This window comes from Gymnogyps californianus, chromosome 1, assembly GCF_018139145.2.
Source record: "Gymnogyps californianus isolate 813 chromosome 1, ASM1813914v2, whole genome shotgun sequence".
NCBI classification, from domain to species: domain Eukaryota; kingdom Metazoa; phylum Chordata; class Aves; order Accipitriformes; family Cathartidae; genus Gymnogyps; species Gymnogyps californianus.
The window spans coordinates 125,508,968-125,534,223 of record NC_059471.1 but is presented as its reverse complement, the minus strand read 5'-3'; the positions used below and the strand labels follow the sequence as shown (position 1 = coordinate 125,534,223).

Below are 25,256 nucleotides of genomic sequence, written 5' to 3'. Positions count from 1 at the left end.
CGGGGGGGGAGGGCTGGAGGCGCCCCGAGCAGCGCTGTGCCGGCGAGCCCTACGCTCGGAGCCACAGCCCGCCGGGGCACCTCCATCTCCTGAGACGGTGCCCCGCCGTCACGGGGGGTCGGGTGAGAGACGCTCAGGGGAGAAAGGTCCTGGAAATGGTGTAGCTGGTCCTGTGCTCCCCCCCGGACACTCCCGCCGTCCTGTGACAGCTCTCCTGGAGCCGCTGCACGAACTTCCGTACTGCAACCCTTCCAAATCCGTGAGATTAAGAAAGACCAGCCTAGCGCCGATTCCCAGGTTCATGTGGCAGAGAGATTATCTTCATAGTAATTTATAGGTTTGGTTTGGGTTTTTTAAGAGACAGCAAACACTCCCACTTTCCCTAAGAGTCAGGCATTTCTTACTCTCCCAAGCGTACGATAGCTGACATCTAACCTGTCCTAGCGTTTTCCAGACTTCAGAGAGTCCACACTCTCTGCCAGTTCTACTTCTCTAGTTGTATCCTATCTCCTCCCACCACTTTTGAATCCATTACTTGGCAATACTGAAGCTCATAGAAATAGTAATATAGATTTCATTTTGCTCCCACTACTGTGGCTTTTCCCCTGTTCTGAAAAAGTCTCACCTTATTTTCATAACTAGCCGGAATAATCTGATGACAGGCAGAGGCACATGGATGCAACAGCTTACTAGCATGCAAAATTCAGCATCACAAGTAGTTATTTCAGTTTATTTTGCTCAGATAAAAACAGAACTATAAAAATGTTTGGTACATTTTATTTAGCGACATACAAGAAAGAATATAAAATGACACATTAAACTTGCCACAAAACAGCTGGAGAATCACCCCTCTCCGTCCCCCTAAAATTATGTACCCAAAGTGGTACTTTTCTGTGGAAAATTTGTACCAGAGAGCTTATACTGCTGCTTCTTGATAATCTGTGTGGTGTAAGAGAGTCACAAAGCACTCCAAGTTTCACTTTGTAGTAACTGTAACTTCCTAAACTTGTTCTTGTGATTTCCCCAACACATGTGTTCAACTTAAATGCACATCACCCAAAATAGATGGATATCACGTATCTATATAGTCAGGATTCAAGTCCATTCAAGACAACTGTATCAACAGGTCACAAATTAGTATGTATGATGGACAAGATAAAATACACAGTATAAGCTAAACATGCAGAGCACCCTTTTCAACGCTAGGTGTCGATTCTGTGGGTTCCCCCCCCCACTACACTTTAGCCCAATGAAGCTTAATGTTAGCATCACTGACCAAACCCAAATCACAACTTTAATTAACGAATGCAGATATAGTTTCCTTCATGCTAGCACTGATCAGCTCTCCTCTCAGTCACTACCAGCTTTAAAGTGTGGTTTTATAAGCCTTTAAGGCATGTAAAATAATATATGCTTAGAGTAAAAGAAGTGCCGTGATTTACTTCTACCAGCAAAATATCTCTTCACCCCCATTTGTTGTTCCCTTCCTTTTCACTCTCTGCCCAAATCCCTCTATCACTGGAGTAGACCTAAATAATCTTCTATTACCAAATTAATTTTGATCACTTCCATGCTGCATTCATTTGCAGCTCCTTCTTCATCCTGACACTAAAATCTTTAGGAAACAAGTGCAGGAAGATGAAAAAAGCCAACAGAATTTAGGACTCTAATGGGGAATATAGAGGACCTCACCTCTATTTCGAAGTGGCCATAAACTCACTCATCCAGATCATGTCAGGCTGATAATAATTTCTTTCAGAGACTGATTAATTTCAGTTCACTCATTTTATCCTATGGATCATAAGATTTTTTGCAGTAATCCTTTCCAAAGGATTCCAAAGATAAGGCTGAAGGTGTATTCAGGAAAAAAAAAAAAAATTCTAGTCAATAACTTTTTACAAAATAATCCTCACAGATCTTCAGTGAGGTAGGCATGTATTAACTCTCATTTTTACATACAGGGAACTGAGGCACAGAGAAGTGACTTCCCCCTGGTTAGAGTAAATCAGTGACACAGGAAAAACTGCAGTTAGTTCCTGCCTTTTGACCTTATGATCAATTCATTAGACCAGGCTGCCTCAAATAAAAGTAAAACAAAGTGTGTTGTTTGTTTTTATTAAGAAAACAGTCACTTAGATGGCAGTAGACTTTTTTCTAAAAACTTCAGGGTCTTCTCTAAGTGAAAACTATTTCTCAAAAGACCTGGTTAAATACCAGGTTTTGAGGTGGGTTGTTTCTATTAAGCCATACAGTGTAGAATATGAAGATTTTTAAACAAAAGCTCCAAGACATCAGAATGTGTACACATTCTTACCTGCCATCACCTTAAACCACAAGGCCTGCTTTTTGCTACAGTCATTTGCTTCTTGCACTTCATTGAGTGTGAGCACTAAAACTAGACAAGTCTGTTTAGCTCGCCCATTCTTAGGCCAAACCACATTAACATAATTTAGGATTTCCAAAAGCAATACAAATATTTAAAATTTAATCTACAAAGTGTCGAGTTAAAACCATGACTATACATGTGATCACACTTCTATTAATATCAGAACTTAAAGAATTTTAAAAATAAACCAAAATGATCTATCTGGAACACATGTTGGCATCCTTTTAAGGCTATATAGGATCTTGTTTCTCAAACTGCAAATAGTAGCATCCTTTAGAGATTAGAGACTAGACTAAACATCCTCTCTTCCCCAGCCTTAAGCCACTCTGCAATTTAGCAAGCTGACTGTCAGGGCAGTATAACCGTCATATGTGGGCACCATCCGATATGTCCAACAGAAGGTCAATACAGTACAATGCATTTCCAATATAGTACATGACTGTAGCAGCATACAGACCCCAAGTCACAGTCTCCAGAACTGCCTAGAGAAATCTGGCTGACATCAGATTAAACTAGTATTTGTGAAGAGACTTACCAGTGTGTGTCTCTGTTAACCTCCAGCTTTTCTACTGCTCTGGAGTTAACGCCTCACAAATAAGGTAATTTTACCTTTATATAGTGTCAAACAAATGCAATTTTTTTTTTTCCCCTCCTTAAACCTATACTCAGATTAAATTAATATTCTTAAGTTAGAGTCTGGATCAGAGGCGCCAAAAAGTAACTTAGTTGGTTATCAGCTCACAGTAGGGGAAGCCAAGCAAAATGTGTAGTTTAGGACTGACAGCCCCAAATAAATCCAGAGGAAAATCTGTTGGTTTTTTTTTTTTTTTTACTGTGGATGATTTCTCAATAAAAATAAAATCATGCCAACTTTACGACTCCAGTAGTCTCTTAGTATCTGAAGCAGCAATAACAAAATCTTCATAGAAGTGTTTGTGGTGGAGGGTCCACACAATACTCCTGCCTAACCGGTGAACTAAACAGAATCCATACTCTTAATCGTGAGAGTCTTTCTCCAATGCCGTTGAAACCTGTAACTCACCACCAGTCTATCATTAACTCCAGATACAGGTTAAAAAAAAACAAACAAAAAACACCATTAGCAAAACCTGCTTGAAATGTTTTCTCTCAGGGCTACAGAAAAATTAGCCAAATTCTTTATTCCACTAGTAGTGAAACCGCCCCCCATGGCAATGGTTACATGATCACATTATCTCCAGTCTACTTCAAGTCCATATAAAGTCACATTTATTTAGACTTAACACACATGGTTTCCAGTGATGCTTCTGGTTTAGGCTCCGGCTTCTCTGGGAATTCTAGTTTTTCACAGATTGTCTCCTTTATGGGTAGATACTGAGAGATCTCATTAGGTTCCGTGAACAGGGAAGGTGGAACATGCTAAGAAGCAAAAATTTCACATGAAACAAGTGAGTGAAAGGAGGGGGGAGGGAAAGGTATGCCAAAACCAAACTTTTACAGACAATTAATCTATAATTTACCTGATTTAAACACCTGAAGTCAGGTATGATTATTAAAATTTACCTTATAACTTCAAATGTACATACAGTCTTTTACTCCTTGTGTGGATCAAAAGGCTAAGGAAAGGTATTTAATGTTTTTAAGAAGCAGATTATAAGAGCACAAGAAAGTCAGAGACATTCATGAACAGCTACAATGTTTTAAAAAATATATTTATCATTTGAACATAACAAACAGTCTTTTTGATGTTCTAGTTCTAGATGAGACTAGGATGGCCACACGGGATCCCATGCCTAATGTCTTCTAGTCATTGCAATATATTCACTGGAGTTGCTCAGATTTAGCTATTGATAACTGATATACCTCAACATGTATCTTAGTTTCACGAAGTCCACCACAGACATTTAAATGAAATACTAAAACTCATTGGATTTTAATTTAATATTTGAAGAAATTAGGTAGTTTCATTAAATTAATCCATATCTTTTTCTGGAGATTCCTGTAGACAACTTAACTTCACCACATACAAGACATTTGATGGGGGGGGGAAATACTGAGCAGAATACCTTCAAACTTTCTAACAACATTCTTTAAGAAGTGTATCCAGAGCTATTCAAATGTAACTTGTATTTTGGTTACCCCTAACATGCAAGGACTCATACTGCTGTTTCAATTATTTCAAACCTTAGTGAAGCAGGAGTCTTTTTTGCTTTACCTATGCAAGCTGATCTAGGGAACTGAAAAGCCATATGCATTTTCTCTCTGTTACAACAGGCAGTAAAAATTATTTAATGGCATAGATGATAATTTTTAAACATGAAGTGAAGTAAAACCTAGATCACCAATTTATATTTCAAAAACCACGAAACTATCAAAAAGCTCATGTCTGGATTTAGTCCTGTTTATAGGGATCATGTATTGTTAAGAAATGATACAGTGCCCCTTTCCTGAAAAAGAAAAGCATTTTGCAAAAATCTTCCCTCAGAAGGTTAGTAACACATTAGTCACTTTTTACAGGTGAAGGAAAAATAAGGGAGAAGGAAAGTAACAAGAATACCCAAGACCAGATTTTGGGTCAAGAATAAAAATCAACAGCTGCAACTCCAAATGTGCCACAAATTATTCTGAGCCATTGCTAGAGTTTTAAAGGTGGGCTATTAAACTTATTTGAGAAACACTGAATGAGTCTATTACCAAACAGATCTAAACCCCATAATACTACTTGCAAGCATATAACCAGCCCTGAAATTTAGCATCATGGGACATGGACTACCTGATTTTTGTGGCTGAACAGTTCTATGAAAAAATAAAATAATAAAAAAATCTTGTTAACTCAAAAGTACAAAAAGTAACCCAATCCCATATCTTCTCATGTGATCTGAGCATTTACAAATGCAAATCTGCCCTGAAATCACCAAAATAAATGTTGCATAAGCAGAAAGGTTTTTCCTCTGTATCAATTCCAAACTTAACAAAGAATGACTTAGAGACACAGTATTTTCTATGCTGACCATAAAACAATTTCAAAAAGCAGACAGAAAAAAAAAATTAAAAAAAATGCAATACCTTTAAACTTGATATTTTGCTTTCTCTGGATGTATATTCTCGCAACATGTAGGCCTTGTCAGCCTAATGGGAAAAAAATGGCAAAAATTAATTACAAAATTATCATCTAGTATCAGTGCAAAATGAGCATTTTAAATACATTGAATTTAGTAAGCATTTGAATTTGGTTGACCACAGATTTTCACCTGGGAGCAGAAAAGTATGTTCAAATTCACAAAGACAGAGAAAGATGTTTAGCAATGTTCTCTTTACCAAAAATCACCTTTCTGCGTGCATGAAAAAAAAATTTCTGTGACTGAATATGCTTGTTAATCTTTACTCAGCTAGAACTCCTACATCAGTACGAATACAGCTAGACAGAATAAGCAAACCACAACTGTTACATTCTGTATTATTTATGAGATACTAGAACTCAATGTAGTATGGACAGTTAGTTGCAAGTTAAAACTTGCAGTCATATATTAGACAAGCCAAAAAACATTTACTTGGAGACGAGGATAAGAACAATATGACACCATTTACTGTTGCCTATTTTTCCTCTTGTACTTCCTTTCTAATCTGCATCTGTCAAATATATTTAAATGATTACTGCACATGAGGAGTGGCCTACTCTGCTCATACAATACCTAGCCCCATGGCATCCAGCACTTGGCTGCTACTTCAGTACCACCACAACAATAAAATACACTTGGAAGTTCAGTTCAGGTAACCTCTATGCCCCCAAACATCAGTATTAAATTACAGGAATATCAGCAGGTCTTCTCTGAAAGTAACATGGCAAGGGAGCATCTGTAAAATATTCATGATGGCGCATAAGGGTTTACCTCATGATGAAGCCTTGTATCATTCATCCTGATAAGTACCCCATCAACTCGCAAGAAAAACCTCAACAGCACAAAAAAGCTGGAAGGCATAACTCTCTGCAAAAATAAAGATGTTCCATTCAGCATATTACAAAGTTTTACTTGAAGTATGAACTTATCTACATCAGATATTCACAACAAAAGATAAGTACGAGGAGCTTTTAGTAGTACAGTCAAAATTTGGGCTGTTGATACGCTACAGCTATCTTTGGACAGCAGGGCAGACAGTGTCTCAAAAGATTCTTAGGCAGGATGCAGAAAGAGGGAAAAGATTGTTCCCTGAAGCAACTGACAGAAAGATTTCAAGACAACATAGTTTCCAGTAAGATTATATTTCTAAGAGCGAGGATAAAGAACTTCGCATTTTAAACTTTAAATCCCAGAAGGAACAACACACAAAAAGTGACTGCATTTTGCACATATTAGCCGAGTCACCAAGCATCTTGTATACACCTCTCAGTACTCACTATTTTTACACTCAAACTTGATACTCCATGATCATGAAGTTCGTCTTCAAACAGAAGTACTTCTTCAAAAAACATAATTTGTTCCCTGGCTTTCAATTTCTCTGTATTTATGTGTTCTGTTGTAGGAACAACCTAAAGAACAGTAAGCATATTAATTTGTTGCCAAGCTACATAAAGTTTGTCCTGATCTTTTAAATCCCACAATTGCTAGCTTTAGAAAGGAAAAAAGCTTTTAGGGCACTAAGCTTAAAACATCCCAAATTTCTGAAAGAAAAAGTTAAAATTAAAACCAAAGTTTCCAAGAGGAAACATCGATCAAAGCAAAAACCAAGAGTGGAAAATTCTGAATAAACTTCCCTCTGGGTACAAGCTCAGTGGGGTTTCAGCTACAAACAATTCTGCTCACTTTCTGTATTTCAAAACATTTGAAGAAGCCTCATGTTTAACATACAAATGAATGAGAAGTTCTGGGAACTTCAGCCTTATTTTAAAGTAAATAAAGACAAGGGAGGGCCTGTGAGTTTAAATATGAGGAGTTACTGTTGCAGAAAAACACAAAGCCATTGAAAGCAGCCAGATCTACATATCGGCTTAGACAAATGGGCAAGCAACAGAGAGTAAAGATACTAGAGAATTACACAGTTGATAGTTCTGTTGTGAGTGGGGAGCTCAGGGCTTCACAAGATTCCCATGTGCTTTACTCTCTGAGTAAGTCTTCACTAAGGGACACAATGGCACCCTTTCATGTAATCCTAAAATGCTTTAAAAAAAACCCCTCCATTATTAAAATAAGCCGTGATTTGATTAGGATAACATGCTGAGAGACATGAAAAGCCCAAACTATACCTGGAAGTCAGAAACTATGAAAGATTTTACAGAAGCCTATTGAAAGGTAAATGATAGCTTTTAAAAAAAAAAAAGTGTGTTTGACTGAAACAATATGCAATTAGCATTTAACAAGGAGAAAATGGTTACCTTTAATGTTGCAGTATCTCCCAGCAATGTTCCTTTGTAGTCTGTTGTGTAAGTCCAATCATATGGCTTGACAACTTCCTTAGTGTGCTCAGTCTCACTCCTCAAGAAGAGAAAACAGCATGCTTTGTAGTAATTCTTAAAAAATTACAACCTCACATAAGATTACGTATTACGATTCCCACACTCTTCAAGAAGAAAAACATCAGCATTGTCTGTGCTGCGATGACAATGTCAAGACTTAATCATACAGTATTGCTTCTTTCACAACATCTGTTTCCATAATAAATTAGAAAACTGTTACCAGAATTCCTGTGCTAACACTATCTCAGGCCTATGAGTCAAAACAAAGATTTTAGTTCAATGTTGTTGAAAAATTTGTATTTCAAGATCATTTTTTCTGTAAGTAGACAGAAAGCAATCTGCTGATAACACACAGCAATCATTAACACTGCTATTTGCCTTAGTTTTCATGACAGCTCTGATTTCTCTCTGTGCTTTATTTCTAGGTGCTCTGCAACTAATTTGGTAAATGCTAAGCAGTACAATTAGTTCTCATGCATGGTAATTGTTCTGCTATATTCCTAAGGCTAAGATTTTGAACACGTACAGCATTTTGCACTTTGAAATGCCACACAATACAATCTTGTAATGCTTGAGGCCCTATGAGTTTGAATAAACAGAAACAGCGCTAAGCCATGTTAAACTTGTAGTTTAAGAAAGCCAAGACGCAACTGAAAAATACAGTTGACCCAATTTAACAGATAGGATGATCACGGCAAAGAAAAGCTAAGTGACTTCTGTGATCATACACTGTATCTACGGTAGAACCAAATGCAACATGGTCTTCAAGAGTTCAGTCTGTTCTTTTAACTACTTTATGACAGTTTCACATACAACACACCAGTACTTGCCCACTGGTGATAAAATACTGTACCTGCTCTCTTGCCACTCCTCTGCACAAGCCACTTTGATCATACCTTGACAATTATTGACACATTTTAAAGCATCTGTTGCATTGAACTCAATTCCAAAACCACGATCATGCTGTATTCTTAGGATATTGTCTCCAAACATCATCTCTGGCAGGGAAGGCATGTGTAATTCATCAGCCAATCTGCAAAGAAAAATAAAAGTCCCATGAAGAGAGATCAGTCAGCTACAGTTCAGTGAAAGCAGTCCTTGTTTTGGAATAAGTATTCTTTAGACCATGGTAATTTAGAAGACACATCATCAATATGTTCTGCAAAACTCTGTTGTTTTCCCAGTTTAATCATTTGACGTGAATTGCAGAGTCATTGATCCGAAGTAACTTTTCCACCACAGAAGTATTCCTAAAACATTCCTTCTCCATCAGGCTCGTACAAAAGTCTCACATGTGAGGAATCAGAAAAATACCTGATAAGCATGAAGTAGCGGCTTTCAACCTGTTGTAGCAAATCCCTGGATAGTCCATGAACTACTTCAGCAGGTGCCCAATAGGAAGTTTTAGGAACAAGCACTCATTGTCAGCAAGTTTAAATTCACTACACAGTGGTCCATACCTCCAAATTTAGAAGCCTACAAAAAGGGGCTGAAAACAACCCTGGCAGAGTATGTGAAAAGTGCAGAAGACACTACTGCGCTCTACTACTTTCCCAAGCTGGTAGAGAATACATACCAGTATTTGTAACCTTAATCATGAGAGCCACAGCCATGGCCACAGACCCAAATGAACAAAGTACTGCATGAACCAAATAAGCATGATCCCTGCAGAAAATCTCAAACCATCCTATTTCACATTTTGGTTTACATCAATCTTTTTACTTATTTATACACATGTGCATATATACACACACTATATATACATAATGACCTTATTTACCAAAATGTTTCATATACTTCTTTTCCTCCCTACCACTACCTACTTTACTGATCAAGATCAAAAAGAAATACATGACATCTAGATAGAAGAAAACTTTAGGAAATACACTAATTGTAAGGAGGGGAGAAAAAAAAGGGTCCTAATCGTAACTTTCACATTGATAATAAGGCATTCCTGAACAAAAGTGGTTATTTCTGTAACCCTGCATACAAAAGAATATTATGCTAACCAAACTGAAACAAAAATAGCGAATTCGTAGACCTGGAGAATAAGATCCTATGTCTTTCCTGCAGAAGGCAGAATAACATTATGAACTTTTCCATTTCATCAAATGTAGGTCCCTTGACCTGCAAAGACCAACTCCAGCACAGAAAGGAGTTCTTGGCTATGGCACATTTAATCCTTCACCTTTCCACAGAGGTTGCCGAGGGATTTTTGTGATATATGTTTGCCAGAAATAAAACTCCTGCAGATACTAATGATGTTCCCCAAGCAATAAAAAAGGCAAAATGCCAAGAGAAAATACATTATAAAAGGAAGTTGACTAAAAGCACTGCAACTGGATAGTTCTTGACTCTTCAAATTTGAAGTGGAGAAATTGTTTTGGGGATCTCCTGCTAGGTACCAAGACCTACAGGTAAACAGCTAATTTTAGACTTCTCTTCCCTACCCTGCAAAATCCTCTGTGTTCTTTCAGCTTGTGTTGTGGCTCTTGCTACTTCACTTCTCAGCCTTTTTCCACAAGTTCTGAAAAACTGTGTGTCCCTCAAAAACAGCTAAACAGATAAAGGTAATTTCTGAAAATTACAGAGGTGACTTTATTTTAAAATAGCTAGTTAAAGAAATTGAATAGATCAGAAGATGAGTACATCAGGCAATTTGGCTTCTAGACTGGCACTTCAAGTCTCTCTCTTGTTCACAGATAATGAAGAGAGTTAACATCCTCCTCATCTTAAGGATAAAGATCTTCATTTTTAAGAGGTAGCATCCTACAAAATAACTCTTCACAAACGTGCCATAAAAATGGGATACTTTAATAACAGCCCTCCTTCCCCTGCAGGACACAGGTACAGCTTAGCTGGATGTTGCATCCTCATTACTGGAAAATGACTACATCACAGGATTCAGGTTTTCTTACATGTAACTGCAAAAACTAAAGGACCATTAGTCAGCAGTTTGAGAAGATTATTTTAGGCATGGAACATAGGATAAAGACAGAGGAAGGAACATAGTTTTTACCTGGTTTAAGGCAGATACCCAGTTTAAAAAAAAAATCAGTATTATGCTGTTATGTTAAAAAATTTAGCATTTACATAGTTTACTACAATAAAAAAAGCATAACATTTAAAGACATGGGACTTTATCAAACAAACTAGCCTCAGAAAAGTTAAAAGCAACATGAACAAAGATACATTTAACAAAACTAACAAGATTTCCATGTATGTATTCCAGAAATTGAAACCAAGAAGTATCTGTCAAATTCAACTGCCACCAAGGTCAGCTATGGCCCTACACAGCTGAACTGTTCAGTTCCACATTAGCAAATCTGACCTAAGTACTTGATGCTGACACAGGAGCATTTTCTCCAACAGTTTGACAGCAGTGGAAATTACTACTACAAGGAGAGAGCAAATAATAAATTTTTAATGAAAACCACTATCTTAAAATAGCCATTACCACGAAATAGCTTACAAGAGTCTGTGGACCACATTTAAAAGAACCTTAATCACCATTAAAAAGTAATTACAAAAAACAGGCTTCTAATTAGAAGGCTTCAGTTCACAGAGGTCCAGATCTCCAAAACCGTTAGCAATCATTAAAAAAAAAATTCTGGAAACCATCTGTAACCCAAATCATCCCAGTTTCTCAAGCCAAAGAGTCAAGCTTACCCTCGCAAAAAGAAAGGGAACAAACCCTCCCCGAGCTACTGGACTAAACAGCGTCTCCCTCGCCCAGGGAACGTTATCTATTTCTTGTGCAAGGCGACAAGGCGCCCCAAACCCCTCGCTGTCAGGGATGAGGTCCCAGCCCCGCGGAGGCTCCTCCCCGCCGCGCCCCAGCCCCGGCGCGCCCTGGGGAGGGGCAGCGAGCCGCGGGCGTACCGTCGTCTCGTCGTGTGTCGTCCCCGCCGCCCCCCCCCCCCGGCCGGCCCCAAGCCCGCCCCACCTCTCGGCCTGCGCTGACTTCATGATGTGCGTCCGGGCGGCGCTCAGCTTCCACGGCCCGAAGGTGAAGTCGCGCCGGCTGCTCTGGAAAACGGGGTGCATGGCGGAGGCAAAGGAGAAGGCCCCGCCGAGGAGAAGGCGAGGGGCTGGAAGGGGCGGCAGCGGCGGACCCCGCCCCGCCTCGCCTCTCCGCCGCAGCCCGCACGCCCCTCACAGCAACAACGGCGCCGCCGGAACCGCCGCCTCAAGGGGCTTCCGCTTCCGGCGGCGCGCCCCTGCGCGCGCAGCCCGGAAGCCGTGCGGCAGCAGGGGGTGACGCGCGGCGGGGCGGGCGGCGCTGCCGCCCGGGAGGTGACCGCGGCGCGGCTCAGCGGGGGGCGATGGCGGCGGGCTCCGGGCTCCTCTGCGCCCCGGAGCCGTCGTGCTGCGGGGTGAGAGCGCAGGAGGGAGCTGCGTACCTCTTCCCGCCCGCCGCGGGAGAGGGGTGTCTCCGGTCTCCTCTCCCCGGCGGTGCCGCGGTGGGCAGCTGGGCGCGAAGAGGCAGCGAGCTCACCTGAGCCCGCTGTTCCCGGGGAACCGGGCTGCAGCGGCCGCAGCAGCCGGTGCAGCACGTGGGTGTGCCCGGCGGGCATTCGTCCCTCCAGCCGCATCCCCAGTGGCACCTCGCCGAGCCCAGCCCGAGAGCGGCAGGGCGGCTCTGGCCCTGCCACGGGGTGCAGGCGCAGAGCTCGCTGGGCGGCACGGTTGTGCGCTGACGCAGGATTCCTGTGGCGGTGCTGCTAACGGATGCGTAAGAGCGGTCATGGGGCGCTCTAAAGCCCTGATGGTCCCGGGCCGTTCTCCCTGGCCATGCTCACGTTCAGCAAGCATCACCTCGCTCCAACATGCAGACACCGTACGCTGTTTTAGATATTACACATGTGGGTGCACACATACACGTGGAATCTCCTGTGCTGGTTGGATGTCTTCTTGAATGCTGTCCAAAGATGGTCTTTTAAAAATGTCAGAATGCGATGGCATGGTAAGCTTAAAGTCCTGTAAAAAAGCAGTGGTGGAACTGGTTGAGAATGACACATAATTTACTATTCCAGCACTGATGGCCGGGTGGTTGTGCTGCTTTTCTGCATCATTGACAGGACAGACTAACTCCCCAGGAACTACCCTTAGCATGGGGGCATGACGCGTGGTGAGGCTCCTTCTGTTGGACAGGCCACAGCACCAGGGCAAGCTGAGACAGCAGCCATGGGAGTGTGGCACCCGTGTTGTGAAAAACTCCATCTCTTCCAAGCCACAGAGCAATCAAAACACAGCGAAGCTCAAGTCAGAGCAGTCATCCTCTGCACTCAAGGGCCTTGCCAGGATATGGGGAAGCCGGGAATCAGGGATGCACAAGCGCGGCATTTGATTATCGTTCACCCTTTATACTGTGCTCACCCGTGTCTTGTTTCAGGTGGGGGGGAAGAACTCCTCCCAAAATCTGCTCTGTGTTATTTTTAATAGCATTTCAGGGTCGAGGAAGTCTAGCAATTAGGATCTGCCCCTCTCTGCGACTGACTTGCGCTACGTGCCGGGGCAAGTCACTTCACCCGATCTGTGTAAAATGGATTCCCCCCTTTCAACTGGATTCCTGCGTTTTCAGCGAAGGAGGGCTGTGAGGAGCCCTGCGGTCTCGGGGAGTGGCGGCTGTGCCTCGGGGCGGGCCCGCGGGGTAGATGCGGTGCCCCCCTTCAACCGGGGCACGGCTGGACTCTTCCCCGGCGGTGGAGCGGCGGGGCCGGCGGAGCCCTCTGCCCGGGACGGGGCTGTTCTGGAGGCTCCGCTCACCCCCCTCGCGTCGCAGGCCGAGACCGCCTCGGGGTGGCGGGGGAGCCCGGCCGCCCGCCCGCTGGGGGGCGGCCGCAGAGAAAATGGCGGGCGGCGAGGCCGGGGAGGGGGCGCGGCGGGATGAGACGGTGGGGCGGGCCGGCGGGGAGGGGGCAGGGGCACAGCCATGGCGGGAGAGGGTCGGCCCGCGGCTCAGGGCCTCTCTGCCGGCGGCGGCGGCTGTGGGAGGTCCGGGGCGCTGTAACACGAAACCTCCCGCTCCGGCGGCGGTGGCGGCGGGCGGTGAGTGCGGTGCCGGCACCGGCGGCCGTGGCGGGGCGGGGAACAGAGGCGGGGCGGGCGGCGGCGGGACCCGCTCGCCGCCGGGGGGGATCGATGGATGCCCGGGGCGGAGGACCCTGCCACCGCCCTTTGTTCGCTCTCGGAGGGAGCGCGGGGCCAAAATGGCGACCCCCCTCCCTCCCCACCGTATCTCCAACTCGACACCGCTGGCTTTGTGTGTGCCGGCACGGCTGGCCGGGCTGCCCGCAGCCAGGCAGGAATAGGATGCTCCCCTCGCCCCCGGCTGCCCTGCCCTGGGCGGGCCACCTCTCCCGGAGGCCGCCTCCTCCCCCCGGGGTGCAGCAGGGCCGTGAGGGGACGGGGAGCAGCAGATGGCCCGGGCGTCGCTAGTGGAGGGAGCGGCCGCAGCCCATCGGGGGTAGCCGCCGTTCCAAAACCTGCACCAGTCAAAAAGTGTTGGAAAGGCTCACAGAGGTGGTGGAGGCATGTTTAGAGAGAGACGTGAGGAGAAGCACTTTTGCAAACAGTCAGCAGACAGCTTCGCTAGAGAAGAGCGAAGTTATGTTTTACAAAGCGTGGCCCAGTAATGTCTTTAATTATGCTCTTAGGAAAGCACAGATAAAAATGGAAAAAACGTGGCTCTCCAGCCTGACATTGCTGCCTAAGGCCACAGCAGCCGTGCAGACGGAAGCGTTTCTGTGAGTATTCCTGGCCGTTTGGGAGCAATGGGTGGGCACAGCCACAGAGTTAGCTGAGATAACTCTCCCTGAGTCCCTGCTTTCCAAGAAATGCTAATATCAACTTTATATTAATTGGTGGACTCTTCAGTTTTCTGGTTTGCATATTTGCATTTTTTAGTGGTATTTTTTCTTCAGTATGCTGGCCTGCAGATGGGTGAAGGATTGAATGAAGTAGGTAGGAGCGCCTATTGGAGGCAGCGGGGAGAAGGCTGCTAAGGAATTGGGAGAAATACTGAGGTTTCACAAAACGAGGTTGTGAGTCAGTGGGATGGATGCTAACACTGAGAAGTCAAGGGTTAAAGGTTCTCAAACATTTCTGTAGGGTGGACCTTGGCTTAATGCAAGGAAGCGTCTTTTGAACCTCATGTACAGAAAGCCAGTTCCCCCAGTCCTTTGGTAGCAGCAGTAAAATAGAATTACCGCTGTAGCTAAGGTGATAATGAACATGGAGAAGTGACTTTAGGAGAGCACGTGCAATGATCCCTGAGTCTTTGAATGTTACTTAGCAACTGTTAAGAAAGAGTCAGCAGGGTATGACTAGCCAGGCATCCACAGACCACCAGCAAATGCTGCATAGGCAGAATACAAGCTAACAATCACGATAAACAGGCAGAATTTTTTAAAAAAAGTTACTTTTTTTTAAAGTGAGAGAAACAAAGACTGATGGTGACATTCTTGTTTCTTCACAGCCTAGATGAAGGGACTGAGTGAGATGCACAGCTGGTAAGTATGGCTTAGAAACAAGTAAGATCCTCAGAAAATTTTAAAGTAAAATGTGCTAATTTTCTTCCTTGTTTCTCCCCTCCACGTCTTTTTGTCTTTCAGTTTCTTCCCTGTTCTAGGCTTGGCGCTGTCATTGACCTCTTTGGTGCATCCATAGGCAATTTCATGCCCCTTCACTTTCCCATCTAAAATGGTTTCCTGCATCCTACAGGTAAATTTTAATTAACGCAGGCAAAAGGGCCTCCAGTCTTTGCAGAGAGTTTGAAGAAATCTTGCCTGAATGTTTCTGAGCGTTGTTCTGCTTCTAGCTGCTCAGCATGTCTTGGCTGCTCCAGCTCTGCACGCTCTGACCATGAGCAGCAATTCCTCCCTCAGCAATGTGAAGGGCCTGAGGAACCTCACCACGCAGGAAGACGGGGCTGTCAGAGTCACTGAGTCCATTGCTATAATCGTCATTGCTATTTTCATCTGTTTGGGCAACCTGGTGATTGTCGTCACCCTATATCGGAAGTCTTACCTTCTCACGTTGAGCAACAAGTTTGTATTCAGCCTCACCCTCTCCAACTTTCTACTCTCTGTACTGGTGCTACCTTTTGTTGTCACCAGCTCCATCAGGCGAGAATGGATCTTCGGAGTTGTTTGGTGCAACTTCTCAGCCCTGCTCTACATGCTGATCAGCTCAGCCAGCATGCTTACTCTTGGACTCATAGCTATAGACCGGTAAGCAGCTCTTTTCTAATGAATCGTAACAAATTGCCTAGTCATTCCATAGAGTGACTCGGCTGTTCGTAGAGTTGAGAAGTACTGCAGTGGATAATGCTGTGTACCGTTGTAGTGTCATTTTTCCTTCAGCTCCTTGTGAAATTTTGATACAGAACAGAAGAAAGTGATGTCATCAATAACGCAAAATGCGGACATGCATCTAGAGTTTTTTAAAGCTATTGATGGTATAATAACATACTACTTGAGAAACAAGAAGTAATGACTTAAAATTCCAGATTATACCCTAAGCATGCATTCACATGTAGGGACAGATTTAATAGCTGCATGTGTGCCTTCAGCCAAGTTTTACAATCTTGACTGCAACGATATGGATTTTTACATGTAATTATTTTTATAAACAGCGCCCCTGAGCCCGCTTCGACGTTTGGAGAAAAGAGAACTAGATATCAACATCATTAAAATATGTTCTTTTTTTATTATATGTCTTTTGTGCTCCTGTTGACTCTTTCTTTTCTTGTCCACCAGGTACTATGCTGTCCTGTACCCAATGGTTTACCCGATGAAGATAACAGGCAACAGAGCAGTGGTAGCTCTCGTGTATGTGTGGCTACATTCCCTTATTGGCTGCCTCCCTCCCCTTTTCGGCTGGTCATCTTTGGAGTTTGACCAATTCAAGTGGATGTGTGTGGCGGCCTGGCATAAAGAGGCTGGCTACACTGCCTTTTGGCAGATCTGGTGTGCGTTGCTGCCTTTCGTGGTCATGATGATCTGCTATGGATTCATTTTCCGTGTGGCAAGGATTAAGGCCCGCAAAATCCACTGTGGTAGCGTTGTCATTGTGGAGGAGGACTCCCAGAGGAACGGGAGGAAGAATTCCAGCACCTCCACTTCCTCTTCTGGCAGCCGAAGGAACGCTTTTCAAGGGGTTGTCTACTCAGCCAACCAGTGCAAAGCTTTCATAACCATCTTGGTTGTCATCGGCGCTTTTGTAATTACGTGGGGGCCTTACATGGTAGTAATTACATCAGAGGCACTTTGGGGAAAAAATAGTATTTCCCCTGCGTTGGAGACATTAGCTACGTGGTTGTCCTTTTCCAGTGCCATTTGCCATCCACTAATTTATGGGCTGTGGAACAAGACAGTGCGCAAGGAACTACTAGGAATGTGCTTTGGGGATCGGTATTATCGCGAGTCCTTTGTTCAGCGGCATAGGACATCAAGGTTATTCAGCATTTCCAATAGGATCACAGGTAAGGTGCGTGGCCGCAAAAGACGCTCTTCCTTAATACCAGTGAGAGCAAAGCTTAATGTCTGCGTGTGCTTGGCATGTTTCAGGGCTCTGTAAACAAAGTGGGATGTTTCTGGAGGTTTCAGCAGTCTTTTGTTCAGGTTATCATAGACACTTCAAAAGAGAATTTTTTTTTGTGGGAGTTAACCTCTTTCTCCTACTCTAGTAAAATTTTCTCTGCCAGAGAAGACATAGTGATGAGGTTAATAAAAATAATTTATTTACTTCTCTCTCAAGCATTTCCTTTCGTGTGCCTACCGTTTTGTGTTGTCCAGATTTGAGCACTACCAATAGTACATTTTGCAGCACTTGTTCTTTGATTCCTGGGTTTGTGCTACAACTCTTTGAGATCCACTAAAGTTACACTGGTGTTACTATTTCTGTAAGTTCGGTTTTTAGGCTTAATGGTTGTGAAGAAAAGATCATAAACAAAGTAAAACTATGTAAAAGAGTAAAACTATTTGAAGTCTCCCCAAGTTGCAGGCTGAGCGCTTCAGTTGCTCAGTTTGTTGGTTTTTTTGCCTTTTTTTTTTTTAAAGTAGCAATGCAACGAAATTCTCATTTTTGATCATTTCCCTGGTCCTGTTCAAAAGCTTCCAAAAATAGGACATCTTCATGGGATCCCTTGGGACATTTAATGCAGAGGCAGGAACTGAAGTTATTTAATTGGGAAGGAAGATCTAAAATGCAGAAGGAAGGGGAGAGCAGCAAGGCATCCATTATCTTTTCTGCAACCTGGGATCAATGGGAGAGACTCCCATCTAAATGAAAGAGTTCTGCAGCTGCAGCCACATCACAAGCTGCAGGAGCTTTGGCAAATCTGTATCCAGGAGATGCTATGGGTGAATACATTGGGAACTGAGGTGGGAGGGAAAAGACAGGAAATTTTTCTCTTTGCAAGCGATAAGAAGCTGACAGCTTCAATTTTATCAGGTGTATTAACTGGAGGCTGATAGGGAGGAGGAAAAAAACCCCAACCAAACCCACAACAAAATCTTGACGTGGGATCCAAAGACAGCACCTTTGTAAGAATCCTAGAAGCTCCTCCCTTCTTGTTTTGGGGATTTGAAAGAAGCCAGGCATCTCAGTGCCCCAGCCTTGCTCGTGAGCTTCCTGCCACACTAATGGCCTGTCACAGCTGCTGGTGGCTACCTGCCTAGAACATGTCTGGCAAATATCCCCATCTCTCTGAGCGCATATCCTCTGTGTTCAGCCTGTCTGGCTGATAAAACACATGCAATTGCAAAAAGAGTGGGAGGGAGATGGTGCAAGTAGAAAGGAGGCTTGCCATGTGGAAAGACTCCAAGGATACCTGAAAGCTGCTGGCTGGATTTCTAAGATGGGAAGTCCAGATGCTGTGCACTCTGGATCAGCAAGGTAAGTTTTATATGTAGAATAATAACTAAGGCAGTAGAGTGGGTATTGCTGGAAGAGGTTTTTACTATTGCAGACCCCTTAAGCATTCATTGTGTAACAAGAACAAAACTCTCTTGCAGATTTGGGACTATCTCCTCATCTCACTGCCCTCATGGCAGGTGGGCGGCCATTAGGAAACAGCAGCAGCACAGGAGACACAGGTTTCAGCTGCTCACAGGATTCAGGTAACTAAAAGTCTCTTGCTCTTTTTTCTTGGGCAGAAGATTGCACTTGTAACTTGGCAGAACTCTGCGATAGTCTGTATTTACACACACACACAGATGTCTCTTGGTGGATGGATGACATGAAGCATCTGTTCCAGCTGTTACAACAAAACTGCTGCAGTTGCTTTTTTCCTTCCTTGCTCTCAATATATTTACTTGCAAAATACTGTTTACTCTAAGCAATGATGACCCTCCCTTGATAATGTGTCCTGGGAACAGGACTTGCTGCTTTTGTGCCCTTCTCCTTTAGTTTCTGTCATTCTTCAGGGACTTTCCCTGTATACACAAGGAACAAAGCAGCAAAGTGCTGTGGAGAATGTGCTTCTCTGTTTCCTAGTTTGTAAGAGACCTTGTCTTGTTCATCCTGCAGTGTAAACATAAAGACTTCGGATGGTTTCAGCTTATGATTTCGTCACTACTTAAGATCTCTCAATTGAAGGTGGTTTGGAAAAGGGAAAAAGAGTTCTGCTGGTAATTTTCTATCCAGAACTGTAGCTAGATTTTTCTGGCAGTTATTTCAGCTACCACTCCTTAACTGCACTACAGTTATTTTAAAGAGTATTTCTGCTCTAGAGACACCAGAGGGTGATCTTCTAACATTTGCTTGGTGTTAGAGGTTTGTTTCTTAATTTGTAAAGGAAGTTTATGGAGGTTTATTTTGGTAGTTGTTTTACGCTGGTAGTTTTATGCCTGTTGTGGGTATTCTGCACCTGTAATAGCATCCTGGTAAACCTGCCTCAGTTAAGAGAATGTTATGTTATCATCTTTTGAGGAATGGTACTGAACGGTTTAAACAAATGAACAAACTAAATACATACCGAATGCTGTTAGAAGTGCCACTGTTTGTTATGGAGGGGGTACACTCCATAGCCTGGGAATGGATATACAGTGGTCCACTGTGAAATACTGTTTCACTGGATGCCTTTACTGTTAGGAACTAAAGAGCAGGAAGAAGTCTTACTCCCTCTTCAATGCTGCCTGCTGCAGTACATGATCCTGTGGCCTGCGATGCAGTTGCGTCTTTATCTGCCCTGGTAAACAGAAGCTGGGCTTTTCATGTTGTGAAAAACAGATGAAGTAGTAGGAAAGGAAAAAAAGCCAAGTGGTGCCAGCTGTACACAAAATGTGAAGTGAGACCTGAGTCCCAATTGCTAGAAATGCTCCCTTAAGATCAGCTATTCCAGGGATGAAGATCCACTCTGTAAGAATAAGAAAAAAATTTGAAAAAAGAATGCACTGAACTAGTGCGTTTGAAAAAACGCGCTAAAATTCTGCTCCATGGAAGAAAGTGTCTCTTTCTTCCTAGTGCCACCCTTCCATTGCACACTACATTTCTGAGGAGGATCTGGTACCCTTGGAGATCAGTAAGAGTCTACTGTTTTCAGTAGACAGCCTCAAACCCAGCTGATCCACAGAACAGCACAGAAAGTTGTTAGCTTATTTGGGACTGTGTATTAGGGCAGCAGCTTGTTCTCTTCCTTGTGTGCTGGAGGGAGACGTATGACATAACACACAAGTTTCACCTTAAAAAGCTTATCACTTTGCTGTATCACAATGAATTGTCAGCAAAGACTAGACCTATGGAGCAGTGTGTTGTCTAGAGGTACACCCCCAGTGGTGTCTTTCACTTTCTGTAAAATGGGTGCTGGAACACCTCCTTATTGCAAAAAGAATAAATTTGGGGATCAAAAGCAGTCAAGTGGGTGAAGGGGGATGTGAAGCCACCATCTGGAGGAGTTATGAAACCTGTGAAGGCTCTTTGTCCTAGGCCTCTTGTCACCATCACAGGAGTAAATGGACTGATAGTAAAGTGTCACACATTGAATGTGTGCAAGCTGTGTCTTCCAACAGCAGCTTCCCTGAGGACTGCTCACTCAGCACTGTCCTAGCATCTCCCCGAAATGCTTGCTCCTCTTCTCCCTTACACAGCAGAGAGACCAGCATTGCAAGGGAGGTCTAGGCTGCGGTCTTGCCCTTTGTGTGAAAGCATCGCAGGGATGCCAAGATGAATTTCCTTGTGCTTGCAAACTCTAGTTTATATTGGAAAGGTGCAAAGCAAATGCAGGGAGGTGAAATAAAAAAAGACTCCTAAACTGGCAAAAAGACTCATCAGACAAAAATCATTCCCAAGCAGCAAGGGATTTTTCCCCTTAATATACACTTCAAGAAAGTCAAAATAGGCGATTAGAGACAAACTAAATTGAACAGAAAAATTCTCTAGTTCAGATTTCCATCCAGGTCTGATTACAAGCATGACATTTGGCAGCTATGGTCGTCTGCCTCTCAGGTAGCCATTGTTAGCCTCTTGTCTTCATCAGGAAATGGGGGAAGTTGCCCTCAACTTTACCCTTTATTTACTGAAGGTAAGGTTTCACCTTTGTCTGCTGTCCTATTGACTTTATAAGCTCTGCAGCTGAGCATTTTGGAGCTGCTTGAGGTTTTAGATGGCTAATGAGAAAAGATTTCCAAATCCTTTGAATGAAAACTCTGACCTCATTCTTTTTCTGTGCAGTGTTTAATTCAAGCTGAAATTTACTCACAAAAGCTGGGTTTAGACACCTTTTGAAGGAACTGCTATAGGCTGAAAACTTTTTGCCACCACTTAAATATTGTATCCCAGTGTTACTCTGTTTTGCTTGAGAACTCTTGCTTTGTTTCAGGAACAGATGCAATGCTTCTTGAAGATTATAGCTCAGATGGCCCTCATGCCCCACATTGCATCTGTCCTCCTCGAAGGAGGAGTTCAGTGACGTTTGAAGATGAAGTAGAGCAAATTAAAGGTGGGTTTAGGGGTAAGTGTGGAAATGCTCAGAACCAACTATATTGCCTGCTCAGGAAGCCTCCCAGGACCTTCAGAATTGCCTTAAAACATATCTGACCACTGTTCACCTTGACAGACCTGACCATTCATGCAGGTATAACAGGAAGTAAGATCAGGTCTTTCTTCCAGTTCTCAAGTAGCAACAGACAAGGACAAGAGTTAGAAGCCGGGATTCCCTGCATACATATCATTTATGTTGCACAGCAGTATCCTCTCTGCAACTCTGCTCATCTGGTGGCTGTTGCAGTCTGTTTTGTGTTTCTCAGGGAATACATTTTCCTGCCCTCATACTTTGATGCCATTATCCCAGTGTTTCTCATTTGCTGCCTCCTCTCAACTTTGTCATTCACAGACTTGAAATTCTTCCATTTACAGACTTTAATGGTCTGAATACAATTTCATTCTGTTTCAGGTTTTTTACTTAATTTTTACTTCACTTACTTTACTGAGTATGTTTCTGAGCAGAGATGGGTGAAAGTAGATGAACCACATGCACTTTTTTTTTCAGTCAACTCACTTGATTCTGTGCTAGCAAAGTTGCTGTGATCATCTGTAAAATATGGCAAAGTTAGTTTAAGCTGATAGTTACAATAATATGGTCTGGAAGACTTGATAATAACAACTGAATTTACTAAACAATAAATGATTGGGGACAGTACAAAAATGAGCAGAATGCCTTTAAGAATCAAGTAATAATAAAACCTGACTGATTTTTATGATTCTGAAATAATGAGAAGACTCTTTCTGTGGAATTTTTCAAACATCTTGGCAAAATTCACTCTTGCACTGTTCCCAGCATGAACTGATTATTTCCTTGGACAAATACATTACCATACATTTCCTATTATCTTTCTGAGTGATTACGTAGGGGCAGGCATCTAATTTTTTGTGCAGTTCAGTGAAAGAGGGAGGTCTTAGTGAAAAAGTTCCCCACAGGTTTAGCAATTCTCCCTGGTATATCTCAGGGTTTTCAGGATCTCTGAGACTTTAAATTATTTCAGCAGCCTCACTGAAGAATTATATTTAGGATGAACACCGGTGTTGCCCAACATGTTGGTGGTAGAGAGGTATATAGATGCTACAAAAGCAGCTACATCAACACTGAAGAATAGGTGTATCCAAGCTAATAAAAGGTTAGGACGAAGTATACTACTGTGTGCAACTGCAGTCTTCACCCTCTCCTGGCATGGAGAGCTCTACAACTTCCCCACTGGCAGTGGAAGTGGATCCCACAGTGTGGCTGGAACAAATTTAAGCCTAAGGACAGCAGACTGCTGATTTTAATCACTACTTGGAGGAAGCCCTTGGAATTGGGGGACTGTTAATCCATAAACACAACGTCTGGTGTTTGGGCTTAAAACATGGTGTAAAATAGCTCTTAAACTGCACTGTTCATGTCAATGAAGTGTGAGATCTTAGTCCAAATGCACTGAGGATCCCTGTAAGGCTGTAAGTCCTGCTTACAGCAGAGGAAGTACAAATTGAGGGTTCTGTTCTTGTCTTCTGCATGAATTCTTGCCTGATGCCAGACAATTCCCATTGTCCCTAATCCTGGACTCTAGGTAGTAAGCAGAAATCAGGCCGTTGACTTCAGTTGGGTACAAATTCAGACCAATAAAATCCTGCATGCACAGGTTCAGATTCAGAAAGTCATTCAACATACACTTAATTCAAAGTTAAACATGTATAAGCACTTTGCTTCATCAGATCTTATTTTTTTCACTTGAATTGGAGGTAATCTTTCTCTGCTTGACCTATCGAGGTCACTCTGAAGCTTTGTGTTCATAGAATGGTTTAGTAACCCTGGGTATTGTTGGTAAATGCGCTCTGCAGGGTAGTTATTTTGCAGAGGGCATGATCATATCTTTACAAAAGGATCAATATTAGTCTTCAAGCATTTGCGCAGCCGTTCTGATCAATTGTTAATTTTCTGATATGTTGCACTTTTTTTTTTTTTTTCCCCTCCCAGAAGCTGCAAAGAACTCTGTTCTTCATGTAAAAGCCGAAGTCCATAAATCTCTGGACAGTTATGCATCCAGTTTAGCAAGAGCTATTGAAGCTGATGTGAAAATCAGCTTGTTTGGGGAAGATGCTTTACCAGGAGCTCTGTTCCCTGTGCGGACTCTGCCAGGAAGCAGTATGAACACACGGCGTGGTATCAGGCCCCATGCTAGCCAAAGACTTAAGTTGCAGAGCATCGATGAAGGGAATATTTAACAGGACTAAGAAAACAGAATGAAACCACTAAGCGGGACCTACTACAGCTGTTAGTGTTTCAACAGAACCAGGATACCTTGTCTGGATGTTGTCAGTGTTTTTTCAACACTTGAAAACCAGCTGAATTCTGGTACTTATGTCAGCATTTTACAGCAGTATTTGTTTACTGTTTAGGGTGCTATTGACTCTTTTGTGCCATGTCTTAAATCTATCACACAGTGCACAGGAATGCAGGGTTTGGCTTCATCGGCCAGATCATTAGTCTGTTGAATCTTGGGTCCGTTATTGGCCAAAGCTGATAGAGGAATGAAAAAGGAAAAGTATGTGCAGTGTTTAATTCATTAGTGCATTGATCCTTTTCTGGCCACCAGGATAATCAGTTTGTACTTGATAGCTGGAGTGCTCTGATAGGCGCTTGTGCATTAGATACTACATATAGCCTTACTGTCACAGACTCCCAAATGAGGAGCATGGACTTCACGAAGGGCAAAACCTAACTTTTCAGAGAGCTCATGCAGATTATGGTCCTACTTACCCTTGCTAGTGGACATTTCTGGCTGTTCAGCCATCAGAATGCTAGATCTGAAACTGGATTGTGGATTGCTTCTGTGCTATGAGACACCAGCTTCTCTAGATGTAATGGATGGGAGCAGAACTGTACTGGAAATACCACAGTGATGGTATTTGAGGAAGTCATCAATGCAGAGTTCTTAGTTTCTCTGAGAACTTCAATTCACTTCCCCAGTTACGCTTTTACTAAAAGGGCACTCTATGGCTGTGGTAAGCTTGAAAGAATATAAATAAGGTATTACCACTTCATATTCAGGATTCATCTTTTCTAGAGAGAAAAGTTCTATGAGTTTTTGGGGGTTTTTTGGTTTTTTTTTTAATCATGAGGGAGTATAGTATTTAAGCTATAGTTACCTCAGTGTGTGTATTTCTTGGAGTATTAATTCATTAATCTCTAAAATAAGAACATTTGGCACTTATATTGCACTTTGCATGTTCTTAAGCACTGTAGAGACATTACCTTGTTAGGCCTTTGTGAGAGGGTTGATCAGCCCTGCTTGCCGAAGAAGGGGAACTCAGCAACAGTCAAGCTGCTGGCAATGAAACAAGCTGCAAAGGTGGAAAGGTTTGCTACGAAAAGAGGGATGAGGTGGATCATACAAGCGTGCCCAGCTTGAGGAACCGTTCTGTGCCTTCCTGGGCTGGCCCCTTCCTTACTTTGTGGGG

At 43.0% G+C, this 25,256-nt stretch overlaps 2 protein-coding genes across 3 annotated transcripts; one reads left to right on the top strand and one right to left on the bottom strand.

The window, feature by feature from the left end:
- Nucleotides 1-711: 711 nt before the first annotated feature.
- Nucleotides 712-11,917, bottom strand: TIPRL (TOR signaling pathway regulator). 2 transcript variants are annotated; one of them, XM_050913771.1, is made up of 7 exons: nt 11,764-11,917; nt 8,671-8,850; nt 7,737-7,836; nt 6,762-6,893; nt 6,256-6,351; nt 5,432-5,494; nt 712-3,784 (listed from the first exon to the last, which is right to left on the bottom strand). In XM_050913771.1, the coding sequence occupies exons 1-7, from the start codon at nt 11,862-11,864 to the stop codon at nt 3,635-3,637; spliced, it is 822 nt and encodes a 273-aa protein (XP_050769728.1). In that variant the 5' UTR covers nt 11,865-11,917; the 3' UTR covers nt 712-3,634. The 2 variants fall into 2 exon arrangements, with proteins under 2 accessions (XP_050769728.1, XP_050769736.1); XM_050913779.1 differs by lacking the exon at nt 11,764-11,917 and adding an exon at nt 11,487-11,534.
- Nucleotides 11,918-13,822: 1,905 nt separating this feature from the next.
- GPR161 (G protein-coupled receptor 161) lies at nt 13,823-24,094 on the top strand. Its single transcript, XM_050907757.1, has 9 exons — nt 13,823-13,868; nt 14,477-14,566; nt 15,298-15,331; nt 15,434-15,542; nt 15,640-16,051; nt 16,580-17,304; nt 18,839-18,943; nt 21,643-21,762; nt 23,773-24,094. Exons 5-9 carry the CDS (start codon nt 15,684-15,686, stop codon nt 24,018-24,020), a joined length of 1,566 nt encoding a protein of 521 aa, XP_050763714.1. The 5' UTR covers nt 13,823-13,868; nt 14,477-14,566; nt 15,298-15,331; nt 15,434-15,542; nt 15,640-15,683; the 3' UTR covers nt 24,021-24,094.
- Nucleotides 24,095-25,256: the final 1,162 nt, after the last annotated feature.

Bases quoted from the DNA above. Each gene is read 5' to 3' on its own strand.
- GPR161 (XM_050907757.1), top strand. From the start codon at position 15,684: ATGAGCAGCAATTCCTCCCTCAGCAATGTGAAGGGCCTGAGGAACCTC. The intron at 17,305-18,838 runs GTAAGGTGCGTG...ACTCTCTTGCAG, and splicing joins CATTTCCAATAGGATCACAG to ATTTGGGACTATCTCCTCAT. The intron at 21,763-23,772 runs GTGGGTTTAGGG...TTCCCCTCCCAG, and splicing joins TGAAGTAGAGCAAATTAAAG to AAGCTGCAAAGAACTCTGTT.
- TIPRL (XM_050913771.1), bottom strand. From the start codon at position 11,864: ATGCACCCCGTTTTCCAGAGCAGCCGGCGCGACTTCACCTTCGGGCCG. The intron at 7,837-8,670 runs GTACAGTATTTT...TCTCTTCTTGAG, and splicing joins GAGGAGTGGCAAGAGAGCAG to GAGTGAGACTGAGCACACTA. The intron at 6,352-6,761 runs GTGAGTACTGAG...TTATTTTTGCAG, and splicing joins CAAGTTTGAGTGTAAAAATA to AGAGTTATGCCTTCCAGCTT.